This window comes from Gallinula chloropus, assembly GCF_964237585.1.
Source record: "Gallinula chloropus genome assembly, chromosome: 4".
NCBI classification, from domain to species: domain Eukaryota; kingdom Metazoa; phylum Chordata; class Aves; order Gruiformes; family Rallidae; genus Gallinula; species Gallinula chloropus.
The window spans coordinates 71411331-71433238 of record NC_140088.1 but is presented as its reverse complement, the minus strand read 5'-3'; the positions used below and the strand labels follow the sequence as shown (position 1 = coordinate 71433238).

General features: G+C 37.1%; 1 protein-coding gene across 3 annotated transcripts in view; it reads left to right on the top strand.

Annotated features, from left to right (window-relative positions):
- The window catches only part of TBCK (TBC1 domain containing kinase), a gene marked incomplete at its 5' end in the record, with an annotated part of 99378 nt that overhangs the window by 31792 nt on the left and 45678 nt on the right, over positions 1-21908 (top strand). For all 3 annotated transcript variants that reach the window (XM_084262759.1, XM_084262758.1, XM_084262757.1), the window contains 10 exons: positions 2090-2139; positions 2476-2605; positions 3458-3556; positions 4790-4852; positions 5722-5848; positions 6413-6463; positions 7926-8009; positions 11878-11963; positions 19167-19203; positions 20576-20737. In XM_084262759.1, coding sequence (XP_084118885.1) covers positions 2090-2139; positions 2476-2605; positions 3458-3556; positions 4790-4852; positions 5722-5848; positions 6413-6463; positions 7926-8009; positions 11878-11963; positions 19167-19203; positions 20576-20737 — 889 coding nt within the window. The remainder of the gene's footprint in view (positions 1-2089; positions 2140-2475; positions 2606-3457; positions 3557-4789; positions 4853-5721; positions 5849-6412; positions 6464-7925; positions 8010-11877; positions 11964-19166; positions 19204-20575; positions 20738-21908) is intronic.

Here is a 21908-nt window from a genome sequence, read left to right as displayed (position 1 = left end):
AAGAAAGATGTGGAACTGTTGGAAAGGCTTCAGAGGAGGCCACAAATATGATTAGAGGGCTGGAGCACCTCCCCTACAAAGAGAGGCTGAGGGAGCTGGGCTTGTTCAGCCTGGGAAAGAGAAGGCTGCAAGGGGACCTCATTGCAGCCTTCCAGTAGCTGAAGGGAACATACAAACAGGAGGGGAATCAACTTTTTAAAAGGGTAGATAATGGCAGGACAAGGGGGAATGGATTAAAGCTAAAGGAATGAAGGTTTAGATTAGATATTAGGGGGAAGTCTTTTACAGAGAGAGTGGTGAGGTGCTGGAACAGGCTGCCCAGAGAAGTAGTGGATGCCCCGCCCCTGGAGGTATTGAAGGCCAGGTTGGATGGGGCCCTGGGTAACCTTGTGTGGATCCAGGCTGGAGGTTGGTGTCCCTGCCTGTGGCAGGGGGGTTGGAGCTCTATGATCCTTGGGGTCCCTTCGAACCCATGCCATTCTATGATTCTATGATTCCTGCATTCTTTAGGGCCTGTCTGTAGGTGGCTTACAATATTCAGAAGAAAGATCAACTCAATTCAATTGCAGCTCCATGAGGACTTTATAATTGAAGTTGGATACCAAATATCCAGTAGTTAATCACTAAACTTTGGGATACATAACCACTAAACAAGTGGTTCAAAAAATCATTTAAAACCATTTTACCAAAATGCAGAAATGCAGGCAGGTTTCTTCCATCTTCAGTGGAAAAATCAACTTATTTTGTCTGATGTAACAAGATTTACTGCCTGCATACTTGAAATGTTGTAATTGTTCCCATCTCTGCTTTATTGCTATAGTACAAGAAATTTATGCTGCGCTGTTTTCAGCTTGCTTTTCATAGTAGCGTATTCATTTCTGTCACAGTCTTTGCATTAAAAAAAAAAGCCAGAAAAAAAATATCAACAAAAAGCCCAATAAGCTTCCTATGTGCTTACAGGGGTTAATATGGAAAGGAAGGTGACTCCTGAAATTTTGATCTCTGCCACCGTTACCTTAATTTGGGGCAATGAGGCAAATAGCTTCAATAGCACTTTGCATTTCTTTACACAAATGCATGAAAACAGACCAAAAAACTGGGATATTCTGTTTGTTTGGTTGGTGGTATACAGGGGGAGGTAAAGACTATGTAACAGGTATTTTAAAAGCAATACACACTGTACCTTCTACTGTTGGCCCTACAAAAGGGCGAATTTAAGGCTCTTAAACTTTTCCATCTGTAATTTTGTACATTGCTGCCTGCTTCTATAAATACTGCAGCAAATAAGAATATACTGCATTTTCATTTTGGAGAATATACATGATTGAACCTTGCAGTGCTAGTTGAAATACATTTTTGAACTTATGCAACTCTTCAAACACCTTTCTTAGAGCAGACCACTATGCTTATAATCAAAAGAAGATCAGTACTGAATGACTTGTTCTGTCAGTCCCAGGAGAAGCAGGCTGTGTGCTGCATGACTTCAAGCTAGGGATTGAACCGCAAAACAGAGCACTGCAGGGAGGATGGTATTAAACATTAATCATGATGCACCAAAGGTGTCTGAAATCTACAGTCAAAAGTCCAGGCATGCTTGTCTGTCACCTTTCCAGAGTGTGTCTGTATTTCTGTGCAGGTTTCAGATGCTGCTACTAAAAGGATCTCAAATTTGCGTAACTCTTGAACTGACTGAAAACATAAAACCAAGTTGTGCAGCTCCTTTGCAGCTACTTGGATAGGAAGTTCATGTAGAAAAGTGGGGAAGAAAAAAAACCAAACCAACTTTGTAATGCTATTAATCCATGGCCTATGGAAGCTATTTTTTGTGATGAAGTATGTTTGTGAATGAGATGATCTTCAGGCAAAAGATCTGCCAACAGCTCAAGAAGCCTGTATTAGCAAAAGCTTTTAGTCTTAAAGGCTGTATGTTTGTTTGCTGATGGAGAACTGAACTAATGCTTAGGTCTCAAAGCAAGCTACTAAATTTGACAAATTAATTGCTAATTAATAGTTTTTGTATCCGCTAAATATTTCCACTTGAATTCTGAGCAGAATTCTGATAACAAATTACTTTTATTCTTTATTTCAGAGACTGAAAGATGTTGGTGGGGAAGCATTTTATCCGTTGCTTGAAGATGAGTAAGTGTGTGTGTGTAAGCTTGTATGTCTAAGACTGATACGGAGTTTTGAGTTACTAGTTTTGAGTGACACACTGCACAGCTAGACCCTACTGCCTTCCAAAAGGAAACCTAACATGTCCTTTTGTGGCTCTTAAAATCAACAAAACCTGGTAGGTGCACTGCACTGGTGGGTTTAGGGCCCTGATACTGAACTAAGGATCCTAGCCCATGTACATACTCTAGAAATCAACTATACGTGCTGAATATTCAGAATTGTTTCTGGCTCAGAAATGCACTTTCCACAGTGATTTGTATTCCTTGCTGTTTACTGCTACTATCCTGACTCTTTTTCCAGCCAGTCAACTTTACCTCATTCAAATAGTAGTAATGAGCTGTCTGCAGCTGCTAGTCTGCCTCTGATCATCCGGGAGAGGGACACAGAGTACCAGCTAAATAGAATTGTCCTGTTTGACAGGCTGTTGAAGGTATGGAATCTTTCTGATGCGGGATAATTGGATTTGGTCTGTTAATTAGAGGATTTTAAAATGACCAAGTAATTGAAAAAGGAAGCAGAAATACAAGAGACCACAGTGGGAAAGGGAAAAGAAAGAACCCTACAGAAGTATAAGATGGGGGGCACACACAAAATAGCTCTTTGCAGTAGTTAAAATTATAAAAGTAGATCTTAAAGTATGCACATGAAAATAGAACTGCTGTTAATACCTGTTATTTACTGAAGAAAATATTTCTGGGTAATCTTACTTCATAACCAACTAAGCTATTATAGGTATAAATATGCCTGTAATCTTTCTGCATTTCCAAGCAGTAAGGTACATGAAAACAATACCAGTCTTTACTGTAGTAGTGCCGTGTTAGAAATACAGGTTTTATACAGAGGGGAGAAAATACCAGTCCTTCATTTACATATATGCAGGGAGATGGATTCTTGCATAAGAATTAGAGTGCTGATGCGCATCAAGTGCTGTGCTTAAGTATAAACTACAAATCTTTAATAAAACAAAGTTGGTTACATAGTGTAAAAAGAAATGTATAATGAAAAAATACTTCTTAATAAAAATTTGGATTATTAAATTTATATATTCATATATGAAAGCCCAGGAATACATTTATGAGAAAGAGAGGGTATTTTAACATCAAACTGGAGTCCTCCACCCAGGCCTTTCAGTTATGAATGAAATTTATTGTTGTAAAACTTGCATTCACTGTTCAAGCTTGACAGCATTTGTCCTTTGGGGGAAAGGCTCTCCCAGGAATGGCATTTTAACTGTTTCAGTTACATGGTAACATTTTTTGCTGTTAATACCTTCTCTTTGAAGGCATACCCATATAAGAAAAACCAAATCTGGAAAGAAGCGAGGGTTGACATCCCTCCTCTTCTGAGAGGCGTAACTTGGGCTGCCCTGTTGGGAGTTGAGGTAAGGGTAAGGAGAGGGTATTTGTAGAAGTTACAATACTGACTGGGGAGGGAATGGGATAGGAATGGGATTGACAGGGAGGTTGGATTGGATTTTAAGATGTGGCAGGTAGAACTACTGGAATTTCAAACATTAAAAATTAGTCATGAAATTGTTAGAACAAAACCAGTGTTCAGACAAGCTTGCATCTTGTCTCTAATATTTCATTTCAGAAAAATGTATGTAAACTTGCCATTAATTTTGGTTATGGGATGGAAAAATACTATCCGTACAACTAGATTGTTTAAATACAGTTGGTGGCTAGCAGGGTTTTTTGCTTTGATTTTTAATATTTTTGACAAATATAGTTAGAGTCTTCCTGCTTCAGTCACCAGTAGTTGGGCAAAACAAGCTGTATCAGATGTATTTTTCTCACTTTCCAATCAACGCACTTCCTCCAAAGTCCTCCTGAGGACTTATCACAGGGACTGCTTGACGACCCAGCTCTTGCATTGACCCTGCTTGCAATCTGCAATAGTGCAGCGAAGATGTTTATTAGATAGCACATCCCAGATTTTTTAGAATACTTAGCTTAGGACATGGTCTGCTGAGTGCTGTATAGTATCAAAAAAAAAACCCCTCCAAAGGTAAAGAACAGCTTTGGTGAGGGTTGTAGCCTGGATCATGGAAGATGAGTCAATTCTCATGTACAGACTGTAAGATGATGAAACAATGCGGGTAGTGTTTCCCTGTCCCATAACTTCAGATGGACTTATTAGCATCCCATGTCTTGGGATTCAGGCAAGGATTGGCTACTTAACTGAAGTTTATATTTGTACTATCAATATTAATTAATAGACAGTTGGATTCAGTGCCTTTGCAGAGATGATGCCGAAAGCCACTTGCCAGTAGCTGAGGTAAGCACTGAATTTAAATTGAGAGCATTTCTTGACTTGAAAATGGGAAACTATATTGAGTACATAGCTTTCTGCATAACTAACTGAAAATCACTGAAGATCATACTGAGGAGGTCACAGCAAGGTCTGTATGTCCTGAATTATAACAGGATATGGATGACTTTGTTTAAATTCAGCTGACAGTTTTCTGTACTTTGAAAATTTTTTAGTAAAGAAGACGTTGCTAACTAAAGTACCTAAGAAAAAGAGTCAACTTCCATACATCAGTGTGTACAATGACACATACATTTGTTCAGTAAGGGCTTTCTAAATTCAAGTATCTTTCTTGCACATTTAGGGTGCCATACAAGCAAAATATGATGCCATCGATAAAGACACACCGATTCCGACCGACAGACAAGTAAGACCTCAGGTGTTATCAAATATTGTCACTTCAAGTACTGCAAAGATCTTTTCCACCGCTCATTTGCCTATTACAACAGATGTGGGTGATAACACTAAAAGGGCTCTCATGTCCTCTGACCTTATTCACGCTGAAGCAAGAATCTTGCAGACATGATAGGAACAAGTAGTTTAACTCAAATTATGGTACAACCTGTGGAAAATGAAATCCTCTTTTATGTCATTCACTGTTTCTGTAGCAACAGCAAAGCATGTGAAACAACTTCACTTTGTGAAGTGAACAATATTACTGAAATATTCTTAGAAGTCCTGTTTTTATCAAACGTTTGTTGTGCCTGTTGGAGCTTGTATGAGATGCTGTAGGGCGAGCTGTGCTTGACAGACATGGGTTCTTCAGCAATTAGGTTCTCCAAGAAGCCTTGCCAGACATAGAGACATCACAAGCAACAGCTGTTCTTTTTGGCTGGGTGAAGGAATATTTTCCATCAGATTGGGTACAATGTTTTGAGAACTCTTGATTTGATTATCCTTTAGAGCAAAGTAATATTAGCACCTGAAATGAGTCCAAAAGTCGGGTCAGAAGAAAACCGTAATCGAGCTTTCTGCCTTTTTCAAGGGTTAGAACCCTTCTAAAAACATAAATCTGGTGGGGAAAAAAAAAATAAAAAGAAATAACTGTCGTGAATCTTTGACAGGGCTGTTAGTCCACTGTCCCCTTTCTATTTTGGTTTTGAGAGTAATTGGGGAAGCAGGCTGTGTTTATGATAGCGGTCAGTCCTACATTCTTTGGCTGACTTCCACCTGTAGTATTGCAAGATTTCTGTAGTACTACCCCACTTACCCTGATTTCTTTTGGCTGTGGTGCAGATTGAAGTTGATATTCCTCGTTGTCATCAGTATGATGAATTGCTGTCATCACCAGAGGGTCATGCAAAGTTTAGACGTGTATTGAAGGCCTGGGTTGTTTCCCATCCTGATTTGGTGTACTGGCAAGGTGAGTTTGACTAGTTGGCAGCACCAGATACATAACTAGAAAGCTGTGACTGACTTCAAAGTATTGCCCCTTCTTTCTTCCCCCAACCCAGTGTAAACTTTGAATACTAATAATTCTAATTCTAATAATTTAATATTTAATGCAAATTAGCCCCACTTTCTTACACATTTACTCTCCTTAAGTTCAGTCACTTTGTTTCTTTTTTGCTTTGTGTTTTTAATAAAAAGCCTAATCAAAAGCCAAACAAACAAATCACCAGTCTGTTGCTTACTGTTCAGTTCCAACCTAAAACTGCAGAAGTTACTGAGTAAGTTCTTGGGGTGGTAAATTGCATTTCTTGGAAGCCTTGGCAGAATAGTCAATTCAGTGTTATAGTTCAACAGTTCTAAATCCTCTCTGTTTTCATGCATTGATTTCACAGTTCTCAGCATTACACATGAAGCCTGACATTGCAGAATTATATTCATTATCAAGTATGCACATTTTCATGATTAATGAATTTATCTTGTGCCTTACAATGAAAAAGCTCTTTATGCCATTTCTTTATGGCTCTTCTCTCTTTAGGTCTTGACTCCCTTTGTGCACCATTTCTGTACTTGAATTTTAACAATGAAGGTGAGTACCTTTTTCTGCTGGGGGTGAAGGGGAAACAGTCTGTCATCTGTTTCTACTTGTAGACAGATGTGGGTGGGCTTGCTTGTAGATGAAAACTTCTGTAGCTAGAAAGGAATTTTAAAGCTGTTGTTGCCATGGGTCAAAATAAATGGTTGTTTTTCAAAAAGACTGTGTGGTGTACTGCTCTTCAAGCAGGAGTTCAAACCCTGTGTTTATTGTCAGGTACAATAATGTATAATAAAAAGTACAAATAACCTCAGTTATAGGTAAAGTAAGAAATGCTTCTCTAGAACTTTTTCACTGAAGCTGTAGTTCAGCATTGTTTGTTAACCTAACTGGTAACCTGTCAGACTAGCTTTGTTCAGGAAAGTTGATGACGCTTTTAAACGCTTAAAAGCTTCTCTGACCAGCTTTGAATATGTGGCCTTTATCTTCTTAGAATGTGAGTTGTTCAGAATAGGTATAGTCCAGTCTTCTCTTCTCTTGCACCTGGATTTCTTTATGCAAAGTCTCTGTGTGGGAAAACTCATTTCTTAGGACAGTGCTTCCCATTATGTGTACTGTGCGTGCTAATTTAAATATTTGAACAGATTTTTTTTCCTCTTAAGTATGTTCCTATACAGTTTGATTGTAGAATCTGATTTCTTTCCACTTGAAGGAAATACAGTAGTAGTGAATTATGTAAGATTTTGTGTTCCAGCTTACAACCTTAATAGTACACCTTTGGCTCAGGTATTTAAAAAGTGGTTTTGACGCTAGAAAAATGGTCACATGGAACTCATTTATAACATAATACTATGTCATATTTGCTATAGATCTTACGTTTTGCTTAGAAACTTCCAAAATTATATTTATGGTCTTTGAACAATTTACGACAAACACCGTGGCTAAGAATTACGTTATATAATAGGCTGTCTCTCAGCCAGGTTCCAGGAATTAATCAAGAGGATAAACACTCACAGTTTTTACCCTCTAATTTCTATTTGGCATGTATTTGAGGAGCAGTTGAGAAATTTAAGATGGTTTTGTCCATCTTTTTGACAGTATTATTGATTATATTACACTCGATGTTTTTTCTTGTGTCTTCTTTAGTTTTTGAGCTGAAATAGGAGACAAGATGCAAGTCTGAGGTGTAAACTGGGTATAAGTTCTATAGGAGAAAATCCAGATGACTGTAACAATGCAATTTTGTGTAACTGTCTTCTAAAATTGTATCCATCAAGGGACTTTCACTTTTTGATGCAAATATCACCATGACTTTCCAAACATCATCTCTGTCTTTGAGAAGTATGGAGATAAACTGGGAGCAGATCAGGTCCAGCCCGCTTTATATTGATTACTCAGTGACAGAAGGAGACTTTTTTTAGGAACTTTTAAAATTCTTTAATGGAATGTGCCCTTGTTATGTGTTTTGCAGTCATTTGTACCTCTGTAGTTGCATTCATTTCTCTAATTTTTCCAGCTCTAGCATATGCCTGCATGTCTGCTTTTATCCCCAAGTATTTGTATAACTTCTTTCTGAAGGATAACTCTCATGTTATTCAAGGTAAGTAATTATTAATATCTTTTTTTAGTCCTAAAAAAAGTAGAATTATTTCTGGTGGTAAATTCAAAACACAATTAGAAGAACATTTTAGAAATACCTACATTTTTATTTCAAAACCTTTATTTTAGATAAACAAGAACAACAGCTGTGCAAGTAAAATAGGAAAAAATAAGTGAATAAAGATTCAGGCAAGAGAAAACCCAACTGTGTGCACACAGATATTACAACTCTCTGTAATATCCAAGGTAAGAGTCAGTTGATCATTCAAGGCTATAAAAAGAAGTAGTAGTCTCTCCAGTGTTAGATTGTAAAGACTACCCTTCAGATGATCAAAATCATGCTGCTGGAGGAGCTGTTTTGACAGTGAGGGAAAATTAAGAGCAACATTACAAATTAGGGACTCCTCAGAAAATTCAGGGAAGTTTCTTATCAAACACAAGATAATGTCACTCACAATGCAGGAGAGTTGGAGAACACTGAGGAATATGTTGCATAGTTCAGTCTTCAACAACTGTATAGGTAATGCAGAGAAATTAAAACAATAGCTAGGAGGTAAATGTCTGTTCTCCTTGAAAAATACTTGTAAATTTCATGGAAACACAAGGAAGGAATTACCTACTCCTAGAAAGCCACCTTGGGGCAGTCTCTTGGAGAGATAATTTGTCTTGCAGGCAGTTTTTAAAAACAAAAGAAGCTGGTTGAAGAGCCACCAATATTTTTTTAAAAAAGGTGATAATGAATGGGTTTTAATTGTGAGCAGTTATGAGTGTTTATTGCATACTGGATTCCAGCATGGCTTGCTATCCTTGTAAATTTTTTAAGAAATTATTTTGCATATAACTAGTGAAACGCTTCAACTTGCAAATAGTGTCCATCTTTTTTTGAAGGCAGAAAATTAAAGGAAATTAAGAACTGGTGGACAAAAAATATTTAGACATAAAAGCAGTTCCATATTGGATAATAGGGAGAAAGCCAATATAAAGCGAGAACACGCTGGTTAGTAGAGTTTACCTATGAAAGACAAGGTAAGAGGTGTTATGAACTGAACATACACAGTTATGGTCTGGGAGAAACTACTCAAGAGAACTTGTTTGCATCCTCTTGTCTGTAAAGAAAGTGCTTTCTGGGAAGAAGAGGGTAAAAAGATAAAACCCACCACAGTAAAGGTCTAAAGATGAAAAGAGTAACTCTATTGTATCAGATGCTCCTGTGGAGCCAACTGCTTTAGACTTATTAATAGCTTGGTGAAGACTTTTCTCAAGGGGATACGTTCTTTCTTGAAATAATAGTTTTGGTCTCTAGAGTCCCCTGCTGTTATTCCTAAGGGACATTGCAAAAATATGTATTAGCCAAAGTTAGAAATATATGTCAGTAGGATTCTGTGAACCAAAATAGGGTAGGCATTCTTAAGTTCCTGTGCAACATCTGGCATCGTCAAGGAGACTGGATCTTTCAGTATCCTTTCAGTATTCTGATTTAATCCATTCTGGTGTCCTATGTCAAACACCATTGTGTAAATACAGTTCTAAAGGAAAATCCTGTGTAATTTCTGTGCTTTATTCGGTTAGAAGAAGGTGATGTGACAGATGTATCATTTAACTACCTGCTGCAATTTTAGCATCTCTTTATCTTCTGTGCAGGGGTGGATAGGAGGAATCTTTCAAACGGCAGAGTTCAGTATACCTCATTTTTGAGCTTGTACTCCACAATGAAGACTGGTCTTTTTTCTCAGCTTATCAGATATATTTCCTTACATCAAATAGGAATCAAGAGCAGTTAAAGGGGGTTGGGTACTTCTAACACAATTGTGTAAACCAGAAATTCGTATAATAAAATTCCAACCAACAGCAATTGGCTGGACTGATGCGTTCACAAAAATGTGTTTTCAATGGACTCATAATTAACCATGTCATCTCCCACAGTAATTAGATTTCATGAGACTGGCTAGTCAAATAAAGATGATATTTATCAACCTGTAGAATATCTGTAGAGAACTATCATGGGCACAAAACTTCATTTTTAAAATAAATGTGGTTCAGGGAAGCTAATTGTGAAATGGTTTTCATCAGCATACATCTGAATGTGTAGGATTATTGGTTGCATGTACCTAAGCTGTGATGATTGGCTGTTTTATGAAATAAAACAGATCTAAGATGCACTTCTTAAAAATCATTATCATGTAGCGTGGTATGAATTTAAGTCATGGATTCAGTTATCTCCTTTATTTGTATGCATGTGGGTAAGAATAACTTTGGTTTGAAACTGAGAAAGCATGAGACGTGAGTAACTCCAAAGCAGTCTGGCCTTGGTGACACAGAACTCGGCATGGGTCTGTTTACCTACCCAGCCAAGTGCTGCCAGGGCATCTGTGGTGTATAATAGAGATGCAGTATCAAAGGGGAGAGGCTGGCACTCCTAAGATGCCAGAAACCACCTAAGAGGTTTAGTGTGTTGTGGCTTTGTCGTTGCAGCTTGAGGCAAAAGTTGTAAAATTCTGAAGTAAGCTCAAGAGGTCTTAATTTTTATTGCAAATTAACTACCTTGGAGAAATAGGTGTCTTTTCAAGTATAATTTGTAGTAGGGCTGTGGCTTGTTTCCGTTGTGTTCTTGCATTGTTTATCAGTCCTCCTGAAGCAAAATTGACTTTGAAAATTTCTAGTCTAAATAGAATTGTTTTACGGAGAGATGGTTCCAACTTGCCTGCGAGGAGCTAATGAGTGCAGATAATCATGATTCAACCAAGATAGGAGTCTATAAGCAATTGAATGTTTAGGCCCACTTCTATTCTTAAATAAAAGCATCTATGTGTGGAATTATCCCAGCAGAGCCACTTCTGTGCTGCTTAGCAGTTGAATTGAAATTTGATTTTTCTGCCTCAGGGATGAAGACAAATAGAATGATTTTCTTTCCCCAAGTGAGACAGTAGGCATCTAGTCCTTCCAACAGACTTTAATGGAAGCAGTGGTAACAGTGGGTGGTGAAGTTATGGAGCTGTGTGTTTTGGGGGCTTATATTTAGGGACAGTAGTCTGTGGTGCTGTGAGTTGTCAGGATGTTCTCATCTGGGAGCAAGGTTCACATTCTCTGTCTTTCTTCAGTGAGCTGTCTGAGCCCTAATTACTCTCTTCTTGGGAGCACGAAGGAAGAATTGCCATCTGTTACAAAACTGCAATGTTATTGCCACTTCATCTTCCTTCTAACAAAGCATATGACAGTGTGGACAAAATTGGGATAGAGAGAAGTCTGTCAGTGTCTGTGTTCTGCTATCTGCTTCTCTTCCAATTAAAAGCAAGTGTTATTGAGACAACTTGATAAAATTTTATTCATCAACGTAATGTGCCATTCTGAAGATGTAATACATTTTATCTTTTACTATATGTATTTCTCCTTATCTGTTCAAAAAAATACAAATTAAGATGTTACTAATTATAGAAATAGTAATCTTAAAGCCCCATGGCCTCACCAAAGAAATCACACAGAATATAATTTTAAAAGTATAAACTTAGTGTGTCACTGAACACAGTTTGGGTCTTAAAAATCCTTGGAACTGGCTTGTTCTAATTTACTCATCCTGAAAAGTCTTTAACTTTGCGTGTCAAGCATATATCACCACTGAAGTATGAACCAAGTAAACCATTTTTGAAAATTCAAATCGAGAAGTACTGAGGAAGAGAAATGAAACCCTTCTTACTCTGTGTTGAATGTAATGGTGAGAAGGAAGACAGTAGTGGTATTATTCACTTGATGTTTTGTTGTAGATTTAAGGAAAAAAATGTAGTGTTCTTCCTTTTCTTCCACTCTATGGTGAGCTAGTGGCATGTGACAGCTTGTGTTTTTGACAATGGTCTTGAATTTGCTTGTCATTTCAGAATACCTGACGGTGTTTTCCCAGATGATTGCATTCCATGATCCAGAGCTGAGTAACCATCTTAATGAAATTGGTTTTATTCCAGATGTAAGTGCTAAGGTTTCTTATAAGTATTGAAAGAAATTGAAAATGTGGGCACCTAGGATGACATGCTTTTCCAGAGTGCTTCAGTAGCAGTCTGATATAAGTAAAACTTGCATATCAATAGACCTTTCTGAGTTGGCTGGTAAAATCGCAAAGTTTTGATCATTGTTTTACACACCTCAGTCCTTCCCATCCTGTTGGAATGATAAAGACGATAAAAATTACTAACCAGTTATAGCTTAAAAATTAATCTTAAAAATGTATGTAATTTTATTTTTGAAGTGTGGATTAATATAGAAAAAATAATGTTGCTAATAGCAAAATTTCTGCAAACTAATTAAATGCCTTTGGTTAACACAAAGCAATTTGCAAGTATACAAAATGCACATGCAAGTGATTGTTGATCTGTGTATATGTCAGGTCTTGAAAAATGGTTAGCAGTCATTTGTCTATCAGACACATTGGGCAAGTGCATACCTTGTGTCTAAGGTTTATGCTTTCATTGGAGCATGTCTGTAAGATGGAGGGAGATAACAGACAAAATGTAGTAGAGAGGAAGGGGTATGTTAGAAAAAGCAAGTCAAGGCCGCCTTTACAGCCTCACATTTAGCTATCGGTGTAAATAATGAAGTTTTCCGCCTCTGTTTAGAGGCCTGTGTAATCCAGAAAGCTGAGATAATACTCTATAAAAATGTTTGTCTGCCTACTATAGCATTATTGAAGTTTATGGTTGAGGTTTCTGAACAGTAGATTTAAGGAAGGCTATAAAGACAATGCAGTTAATTGATGCAGTCTAATATTTCACATTTAGAAATTTGTTAATTGCAAGTTGGTTGTAAGAACAGATGATGACTTGAGAGATCAAAATGGAGCAAGGACACTGGAGTCAGGAGATTATGGAGAAATAAAAATTTCATTTCTGAGAAATGTATATGCATTTCTTCTGAAAGCAATATAAAGTGCTTTTTAAAATATTTTTTCCCCAAAAAAGCCTTATGCGTAATAGAAAATGTTTTCAGTTGGAGCAGCAAGGCCAAGCCTCTGAAAGTCATTTGTTGTACGCAGTTCCTGGGTGAATTTTTATGTCTTTGCAAATGGCAGATATATTTTATCACTGTTTACAAAGATGGTGATAGAAAAGCAAATAGAGACTTTAATTTGTAAGGTGTGTTTAATCTTCTTTGAATTGCACAAATTTAAAAGATACTCTGGCATTAAAATCATCAGAAGAGAAAGCCAGTGTAATGCATTATAAACAGAGATACAGAGATGTTTCAGAAGGCCGCACGTATTGCTGATGACCCGTGCTTTAAGAGGGGGTGGGGGTAGATAAAGGGAAGGTGGTAGGAAGGGAGAATATTCATCTATAGAAAGCCTAAGTATTGGGGGTAAGACCATGTGTGACAGCAGCATTTAAGTTCCCAAGGGAAAATCAATTCTGCAGAATCACTATGTTAATGCTCTTGATGTTTATTTGCTAAAGGCTGTGTTCATGACATTCCTCATGTATTTTATCTGAGATACTAGTTCCCACTGGAGAGGTAGAGACGTAATTTACCTGACCATCTTTAGAGGTCCCTGTTTCTGCTACTACCTTATGAGAGAGCTCTTCAACAACCTATCCTGGGTGTTAGCTGATCTTTCAGCAGCTCCTAGTGTCTGCTTATGCAGTTATAATTCTCCACTGAAAACTTGCAAGACAAAATAGTTTGAAAACACCTGTTTTGTTATATTTTTTGTGTTGTGCTAGTTATTAGACAGCACATAGTGAAGTGCAAGCCTTGTCTCTAGGTGTTATGGTCAAGAGATGATTAGGTAATACAGTAAATAATTACAGCACAGAGGTGTGTTTGTTTTGTGGGTTCTTTTTTTAAACACTGCTAGCAGTTACTAGTTTTCAAATTAGCGCTAACCTCTGAAAAGAGGTTGTCCTTTCTAATTTTTATTTTTTTTTACTATAAATAAAAATTATTCTGCCTTTTAGATTAGTGAGAGCAGTGATTTATTTTTTTTTTTGTACCTGTAAGACGACAGCACAGGATCCATCAAGGTGAAGGATACGCACTGTAGTAATGAGATCTGAACCATAGTTTCGTGCTTGAGTACTAATCCTATCAAAGTAAACCCTGATTAATCTTTCATCATTGAAACACAGGCTCCACTGCAGAAAAGATTGTGTTTCCTGGCACCCTTCCCATTTGCTTTGGGTCACATAGCTCTCAGAATATTGAATACTGCTTAAGCTTGAATAGTTGTGAATATTGTTCGCTGATGTGGTGCCTGGATTAAGTACATTGCTGTGGCTATGTGATTTACATAGAGGGACATATATATATATATATATATGTATATGTCCACATACATATGTATATGTCCACATACATATGTATATGTCCACATATATATATGTGGAATCTTACAGTTCTTTGCTCACTATCCCAAAGTTCATAAGCTCCCCCACCCTGTATGAGGCTTTATAACACGTTCTGTATTTTACTGAACAACTCAGACATCAGTGGCAGACCATTCTGAACTGAAGAACAAGGAAGTGTGCTACATTACTAAAAGGATAACTATAGCCATGAATTCTTTCGAAGAGCTTTCAGCTGCAAATTATGAAATCTGGACACAGTTGTCAGCTGGCCATTAACAGCAATGACAAAGTCCGCCTGCAATTGCTTGCTGTCATTGTGCTGGAGTTGCTGTGATAGGTAGATACCTTGGCTAGGTTTTGGCAGTATGCAGGGATTGTCAATAATAAGGCTTTATCTAACTGAGAATTAAAAATTCTACGATTGAAGTATTTTATCTCTGTTGCACAATTACCCAGTGGAATCTGGGGGAGCGAGGTTTCCTGCAGGTGTTTTTATCTTGTGAGGAAAGTGATCATTCTTCAAACTTTGTGCACGTGTGTATAGGCAAGTAGAATCTAATATTGAAAATTGGGCTTGATATGTATTCTCTTTGAATCCTCAGTCATCAAAATATTTTTGCATATTTCTGTATAATGTAGCTATATCACTATTTGTCTAGGCACTATATAGGCTTGAAGCCAAGTATGTGTGTATTTCAAAACCAGAACACGAATGTGTAAGATGCATGAATGTGGAGGGTTGGACTAGATGACCTTTAAAGATCCCTTCCAACCCAACGAATTCTGTAATTCTACAGTCAGGTTATATATAGACTATTTCAGTTGGAAGGGACAATCATCTAGTCCAACTGCCTGAGCACCTCAGGGATGACCAAAAGTTTAAGTGTGTTAAGGACCTTATCCAAATGTGTCTTAAATATCAACAGGTCCGGGGCCTCTAGGAAGCCTGTCCCCATGTTTGACCACTAGAATGCTCAGAAGATGATTGTAATTATTTATTTTTTATTTAATTTTGATGGGGTTTTAATTTTTTTTTTTACAAGTTTTTGTTTTACTCTCTTCTGAGATAATGATTTGGGGCTTGTCAAAGCACAAGTAAAGTCGAGAAAGCAAACAAGAGAGACAGTTCAAAGCCTCCCTTTTGGTTAATCCAAGAACATTTAACAATGGTAGTCTCCAGGAAAGGGGGTGTTTGTCCTGAACTAAATGAGCTACTCACTCTTGGAAAGAAAATACTTGTCCATGTTGCCATCAGTTATGGTAGTTCCTATATTCCTGTAAGTGTGACTTCAAATTTAAAAAGGCAAAACTCCACCATAAAAAAGTCTCAAACATGTAAAATAGTGTGAACTACATGCTATATCTCAGGGTTTTTTTTGTTATACATCTATAAATTGTTTCCATAATGGCAAAGGCATGACAGTTTGCCAGTTTAAAATAACACCTTGCACTCAATCACAGATGGTTAGGTGAGGATTATTCTAGAAAAGATTGCAAGAATAATGATTAGTCCTACTCTGTTATCTTTAAAGCTGTAGGGTATTTAACCTTGATATCAACTCTGTAATTCTATGAGGTGTGGAGGGTGAAGTTTCTTGGAGATTTTTTGATTTATTTAGAGGTTTTTTTGTAAACTTGTGTTATGTACATGCATAGTGAACAAGAACTTGTGAAGATTGTTGGCACTTTGTGGGGTTTTGAATACTCACACCTTCAATTTTAAATAGTTTAATTTCATTATCCTGCAGCCAGGTGCATTGTTTCACTGTAGCTGCCTTGGGATGCTCCTACTGGGCAGCTGAACAGCCATTTTATTCTTGCGGGTGTTTCACAGAGCAAGCAGCTTGTGTGGGGGGTTTAGTACTCTCTACATTCCGCACCAAAAAACATTAACACTCATTTTCATCTTGCTATTCCTTCAAAAATATTTTTAGGATAAAAATCCCCTAAACCTAAGTATCATTAAAACTGTTTACTACTGAAATCTCAGCCTTCTGTAGACACAAGTGTGTAACACACTCAGCTTCTGGAGGAACAGGGCAATAACAGAAGAATCCATTCAGTAATAACAGGCTATAACAAAATTCTCATGGAAAAGCCTTTCATCAAGGTTTGAGCTAGTATCTCCAGAAACTTTAATGTCTAATGGGAGATGCAGTCTTCTCAAAATATGCCCACTGAACTGTGGTCAAGTAAGCATCTTCACCCTGTTGAAAAGCAATTAACTGCATCTCCAAGCTTAGATACTGAGCAGAATTTGTCACAGCAGAGCACTGTGGGAGAGAAACTTTCAGTTAAGGATAATGGAAAGATGGAGAATGAAGTAAAATCAAAGTCCTTACTTAAAAGCACAAAAGAGCTTGTATTTTACTAACAAAGCAAAATTATAACTGTGGCTTGCTGATCTCAAGCTCACTCTGAAAAATGAAGTTTTGGGTTTACGGGCTGTTATTTTTATGTGACTTATTCTAAAGCTGTTCCAGAAGTTCAAACACTGCTTTGATGAAACAGTAGGTATGCTTCCCGGCTACGGAGAGTGAAGTGTTAGCAAAAAAGCACAATCCCGTTGTGGTTTAGGGCTCAGTAGTGCGCGGCTGAAACCTTGTGTAACACCAGTTTGCCAGTGCAGAAGCTGGGCACTGCGCTGTTCCGGACGGCGGCTGCTAGAGGGCGGTATTTACTAATAGGATGTCCAAAATGCAAGCATTTCACCGAATTTGGTAGTGTGTTTATTTGAGGACTTCTGGTCAGTGCAGTTCTTGTCCGTGTTTTGCAGTTTGTCTTGCGTGGTGGATTAACACCACCCGTGTTGTGGCTCTTCTGTACTTGCTCCTTATTAGTAATCTAAATCTTGTCAGGTTTACTGAGATTTCCTTGTCTTAGAACATTCAATTTATGAAAATCAGTGTGATTTTTATAAAAACTTGTCTGATACTTTCTACTTAAATAGTTTGACCTGTTTTTCACATCACTGTTGATAGGTTTGCTGGGAATGGTTCAGACCAAAGTGTTGCTTTGCCTTGTGATTACCTCTTAATCTGTTTAATGTTTTAAATTTTCTTGTATATTTTTCTGTAGATGCATACAAGGTAGAGGTGTTTGAAATCAGGAGGAAGTGTGGGTCAGCTTTGGCAAAACATATTAATAAAATTTATGAAAAGGAGGAAATAATTGCTTTAAATACCAAGGAAGTAATGTAGCTCAAAATGTTGTCTGTATAATAATGTACCTCCAAGCAAAGAGGAGCCTCAGGCTATTAGGAATGCTTTTTTTCCTGTTGCATGGAAAGCAGGATATTGCATAGAAGCAAGCAGGTAAACAGGGATTGCAACCACTGTAGGGGATATTTCAAGGAGCGGTATTCAGTAGAGAGCCATCTATTGAAGGCACGACAAAGATATAGTCAAGGAAATAACATGAATATATTCTAAGATGAAAATGGTGATATAAATTGATTTGGGTTGGTTTTGGGGAGGTGTTTTTGAATTCTTAAAATGAATTGAAAAGCGAACTGTTGTCATCATGGCTTTTTTGAGTTCAGTGGACAGTATGGTTCAGATACTTAGATGAAGATGTAGGAATAAAATTGTAAAACTGTGGAGAGCTGTGCTAAAGAGCTTTTCAGTTAATGTGTGAATCATTTAATCAGTGCTATAACCCAGTTAACAAATTCATGGAATAAGTAGTAATTTATTAACATAATATAGATTATGCTTTCTGCTGCTCATTTGCTTACTTCCAGGGAATGCTTAATAGGAGCACTTATTTGCACTTTTTGTGAGCTAAAAAGTAATATATTAAGCTTTATGTCTAACTGTAAACCTTCAGAAGTGGAAAACAGAGCATGTGATCTATGCAACTGAGTAAAATCTAATAATGGCCATCTCACTCTCACATTCCCAATTTGTGGGGACCTTCTGTGTGGTTCAGTGTTTCATGAAAATAGATTCTATTGCCTTCAATGTGCCAAATATTTCAGTAAAAACTGCGAAACTTAAGGTGTCAAAAATGCTTTGCTCTTCTAATGCATACTGAATTCTCTGATGATGTCATGAATATGAATGCTTGCAGAAACTAAAGGTTTTCTATAGCCATTGCAGCAGCACAAGGTTTTAGTTTCACAGCTGTGTAAGTGTTGAAGCAGCCTCAAATTCTTCGGATAGTGTCTGCTGTTAAAGGTCGCAATAGAACTGCAGAATTACTTACAGTGTTAATAATTGACACTATGCTTTTGAGAATGAAGCTGTTCTTACTGCCTTTCATTGTATATTCAGATGTACTGTATATAACATACGTTTTAATAAACACCAACATAGGATAAAAAGGCAGATATAGTTAATTTTTCTATTGTAGATTTTGTTTGTGCTTTTAACTATGGAAAAACCACCTGATTTTATATAAATAGTCATAAAGATATGTGGAATCGAGTTGGTTTCTGCTTGTTCAGGCATTCTTTGCTGATTTTCACTTACAGTATGCATGTGAAAGGTGAGAACGGTCTAACAAAGCAGGTTTTTTAGCTCTTAAAGAGTTTGGGGGTTATTTTTTACAAATGTAATCCTACTGAGGGTGGTGGTTGTTTTTGTTGTTTTTTTGATACAGTAACAGAAGCCAATAATTTGAAAGAGGTAAGAATGGAGACCTCAGAGAAAAAAACTTCTCTGAGGCGCTAAAAGCTGAGTGATTATGTTTTTGCTGCTGCAGTTTTCTCATGTTAAATGCATTCATGTCAAGCTAGGCAATTTTTAAAATCATAGGCAATTGTCACAAATAACTTGAACTCTTAATAAAAGATTTTTTGTTCTCTTCCTCCCCACCACCACCTTTTGCAGCTTTACGCTATTCCTTGGTTTCTTACAATGTTTACACGTGAGTATGCATTCTGTTTCTCTCATTTTAAATTAATGTACTTGCATTTCTTAGGAATGATTTTTCTCACTTTTATCAGCAAATGCCTTCCAAACTGAAATGTGTCTATCATTTAGTAGGTCGCTTGTAATTTGTAGTGATGTGCATTGTGATTTGAGTCTCAACAGTGCCAGTCAGTTTTTGCCCTGATTTGAGAATAATTAGCATTCTCTTTTCAAAAAAAAAAAAAAACCCAAAACAAAAAACCAAAAGAGTATTAAATTTGCCTGGCATTATTTTGTGCGTGCAGTATTTAGGGAGTGCATAAAGGAAGCTATATCTACTGGAAAAAGATATAAAAAAACCCACCAAACCTAAACCTTACCATCTTCCCCTGTCCTCACTCAGATAATGTAAGACAGTAACTGTTGTTGAAGACCAACAGAGCAATTTTTTTTATCCTAGTTTGTCACCCTGTTATTCTGCTAGCACTACTTTGCAACACTTGTACATGGAGGCTACGAGCAAGAAGAGCTATATAAGTTGGTTAGCTTTTAATGAAAGAGGACAGAATTAATAAAGGAACTCTAGAAACCTTTCCTCCAAGATCTCTGTGGTTTTGTTTGGGGTTTTTTTTTTTTACATTTCATGTCAATGTAGGTGGACTTTTGAATTAGAAAAAAAAAAAAGCAGGGTGAAAGGAATGGATGGGTTATTTCTCTGATGAAATATCAAAGAATTTAATGTGAGATTCTTGGTTGCGATTTCTGAAGATCTTGACTGTAAAGCACTGGTTCTTGCAATTGTCAGATCTTCCCTAAGAATTGCCATCTGTGGAAAACCAAGAAGATGGTTTCCTTGGCAGTGAATTGCAATAAAATGTTTGAAATACTTTATTTAAAAGTGGCATGTTTTAGAAGACCCACCTTCAGCTTGACACGCAAAATGTTATTTTTAACTGGCCTTTACCCTTGTCTTTCCTTTATTCTGCCAGGTTTTAGTCTATTCTACTAATTTTCTTGTGTAATGTTAAATAGTTGAATTATTGATTAACTCAATAATGTCCTCATACTATTGGAAAAACTGATATGGATGTCCTAATGTCGCACCATACCAAAAGAAAAATAAATTGCCCGATTTTGTGTGGGTTTGAAATCTGAAAACCTGCACACTTCTAAGTAATAATGATGAAAAGACACTGATTATTTCCAGAGTAATCAAATCACATATGAAGACAAAAAAGTTGAGTCCTTTTTGCTGCCAAATAAAAAATAAGTAACCCTAAGACTGGAGAGGAAAGAAGTATGTCGACAACTCCTTAAGAATGTGTGCATGTGTATGTTTTATTTGTATGCTTACAGCTTTTTTTTTGTTGTGCTTGTTCATCGTGCAGATGTTTTTCCTTTGCACAAAATATTTCACTTGTGGGATACATTGCTGCTTGGAAATTCCTCCTTCCCCTTCTGTATTGGAGTCGCAATACTTCAACAACTGAGGGATCGTCTTCTGGCAAATGGCTTCAATGAGTGCATTCTCCTTTTCTCAGACTTGCCAGGTACAGAAATAACTATTCTGTCCTCTATCTTCTCTAGTGTCTTGCTGAAGAAAGTATGTGCTACAAGCACGTACCACAACACATGCAAATACATATTACAAATCTTACTAATGTTTCAAAATCATGGTCCATTTAGGCAAATTCACTGTCAAAGCTTGTAGGTCTTAACTGGAGTTTGATGAACTTAGAAGTCGTCTTTTTGCTGTCATCAGCAAGAATTGAGCTGCTTGTTTCCAAGTGAAGGTTGGAGTACTTGTGAATCATAGAATGATTAAATTAACTCATAAGCAACTGTTTGTACACATGCCACGTGTAGGAAACAATCCAGTTGTGGTTCTTAGTGAAAAAACTTTGTGCTGTTCTAACAGTGCTTTTACGCTTTTGATGCTGTACTAGCCTGTTCTCCTTTCAAAAATAAACTTTTGTTATGGAGGTAATTAACATAGAAGGTGTAGGGATAGCAATGTAGTTGGAATTGTTCTGTGCTAAATCAGTTTCCATATGAAATATAATGCTTTCAAAAGAAACCTCAAAATCTGACTGGAGGCTGCCTGAGTGTGCACAAATTTTGTTTTTTTCACTGGGAGGTGGTCGACCTATCCATACAAGTGTGGCAATTAAAAAGGTAAATAAATAAATGCAGTTAACCATGAAGCTTGGGGGTTTTCTTTTTCTGAGCCAGTTTCTAGTGAGGCAGTAGAATGCATTTGAACTGAGGAAGTCCTGTTAGCTGAAAGATGTGTTTCCATTTATGAGGGACTAATATTTACCTAACACATGAATTGGAAGGCTACTGCACCCAGAACATACCTATGTTCTTGCATTCATTCCCTCTCTGCAACCCAGGATTCTACAACCATAATCTAGATGTTGATTAAGAGATTACACTGTTTTTCAACTATGTGGCCTTTCTTAACATAACTTTAACTTTTGGATAATTCCTGAGCTAATTACAGTTTGAATGGGCTCTGTTAAACACCATGTGAGCGATTCAATAATTTATATTTCATTTAAACAGTATTCATTCTTTTTCAGAAGAACTGAATGAGAGAACCAAGTTTGGAAGAGCATTTAAGCTTAAAAAGCTCTTAGTGTGGAAGTCTCCACAACTGCGAAGTTTACAGAGATTTAAGAGTAGCTTGGATATGGCAGCAGGCAGGCTGAGGCTAAG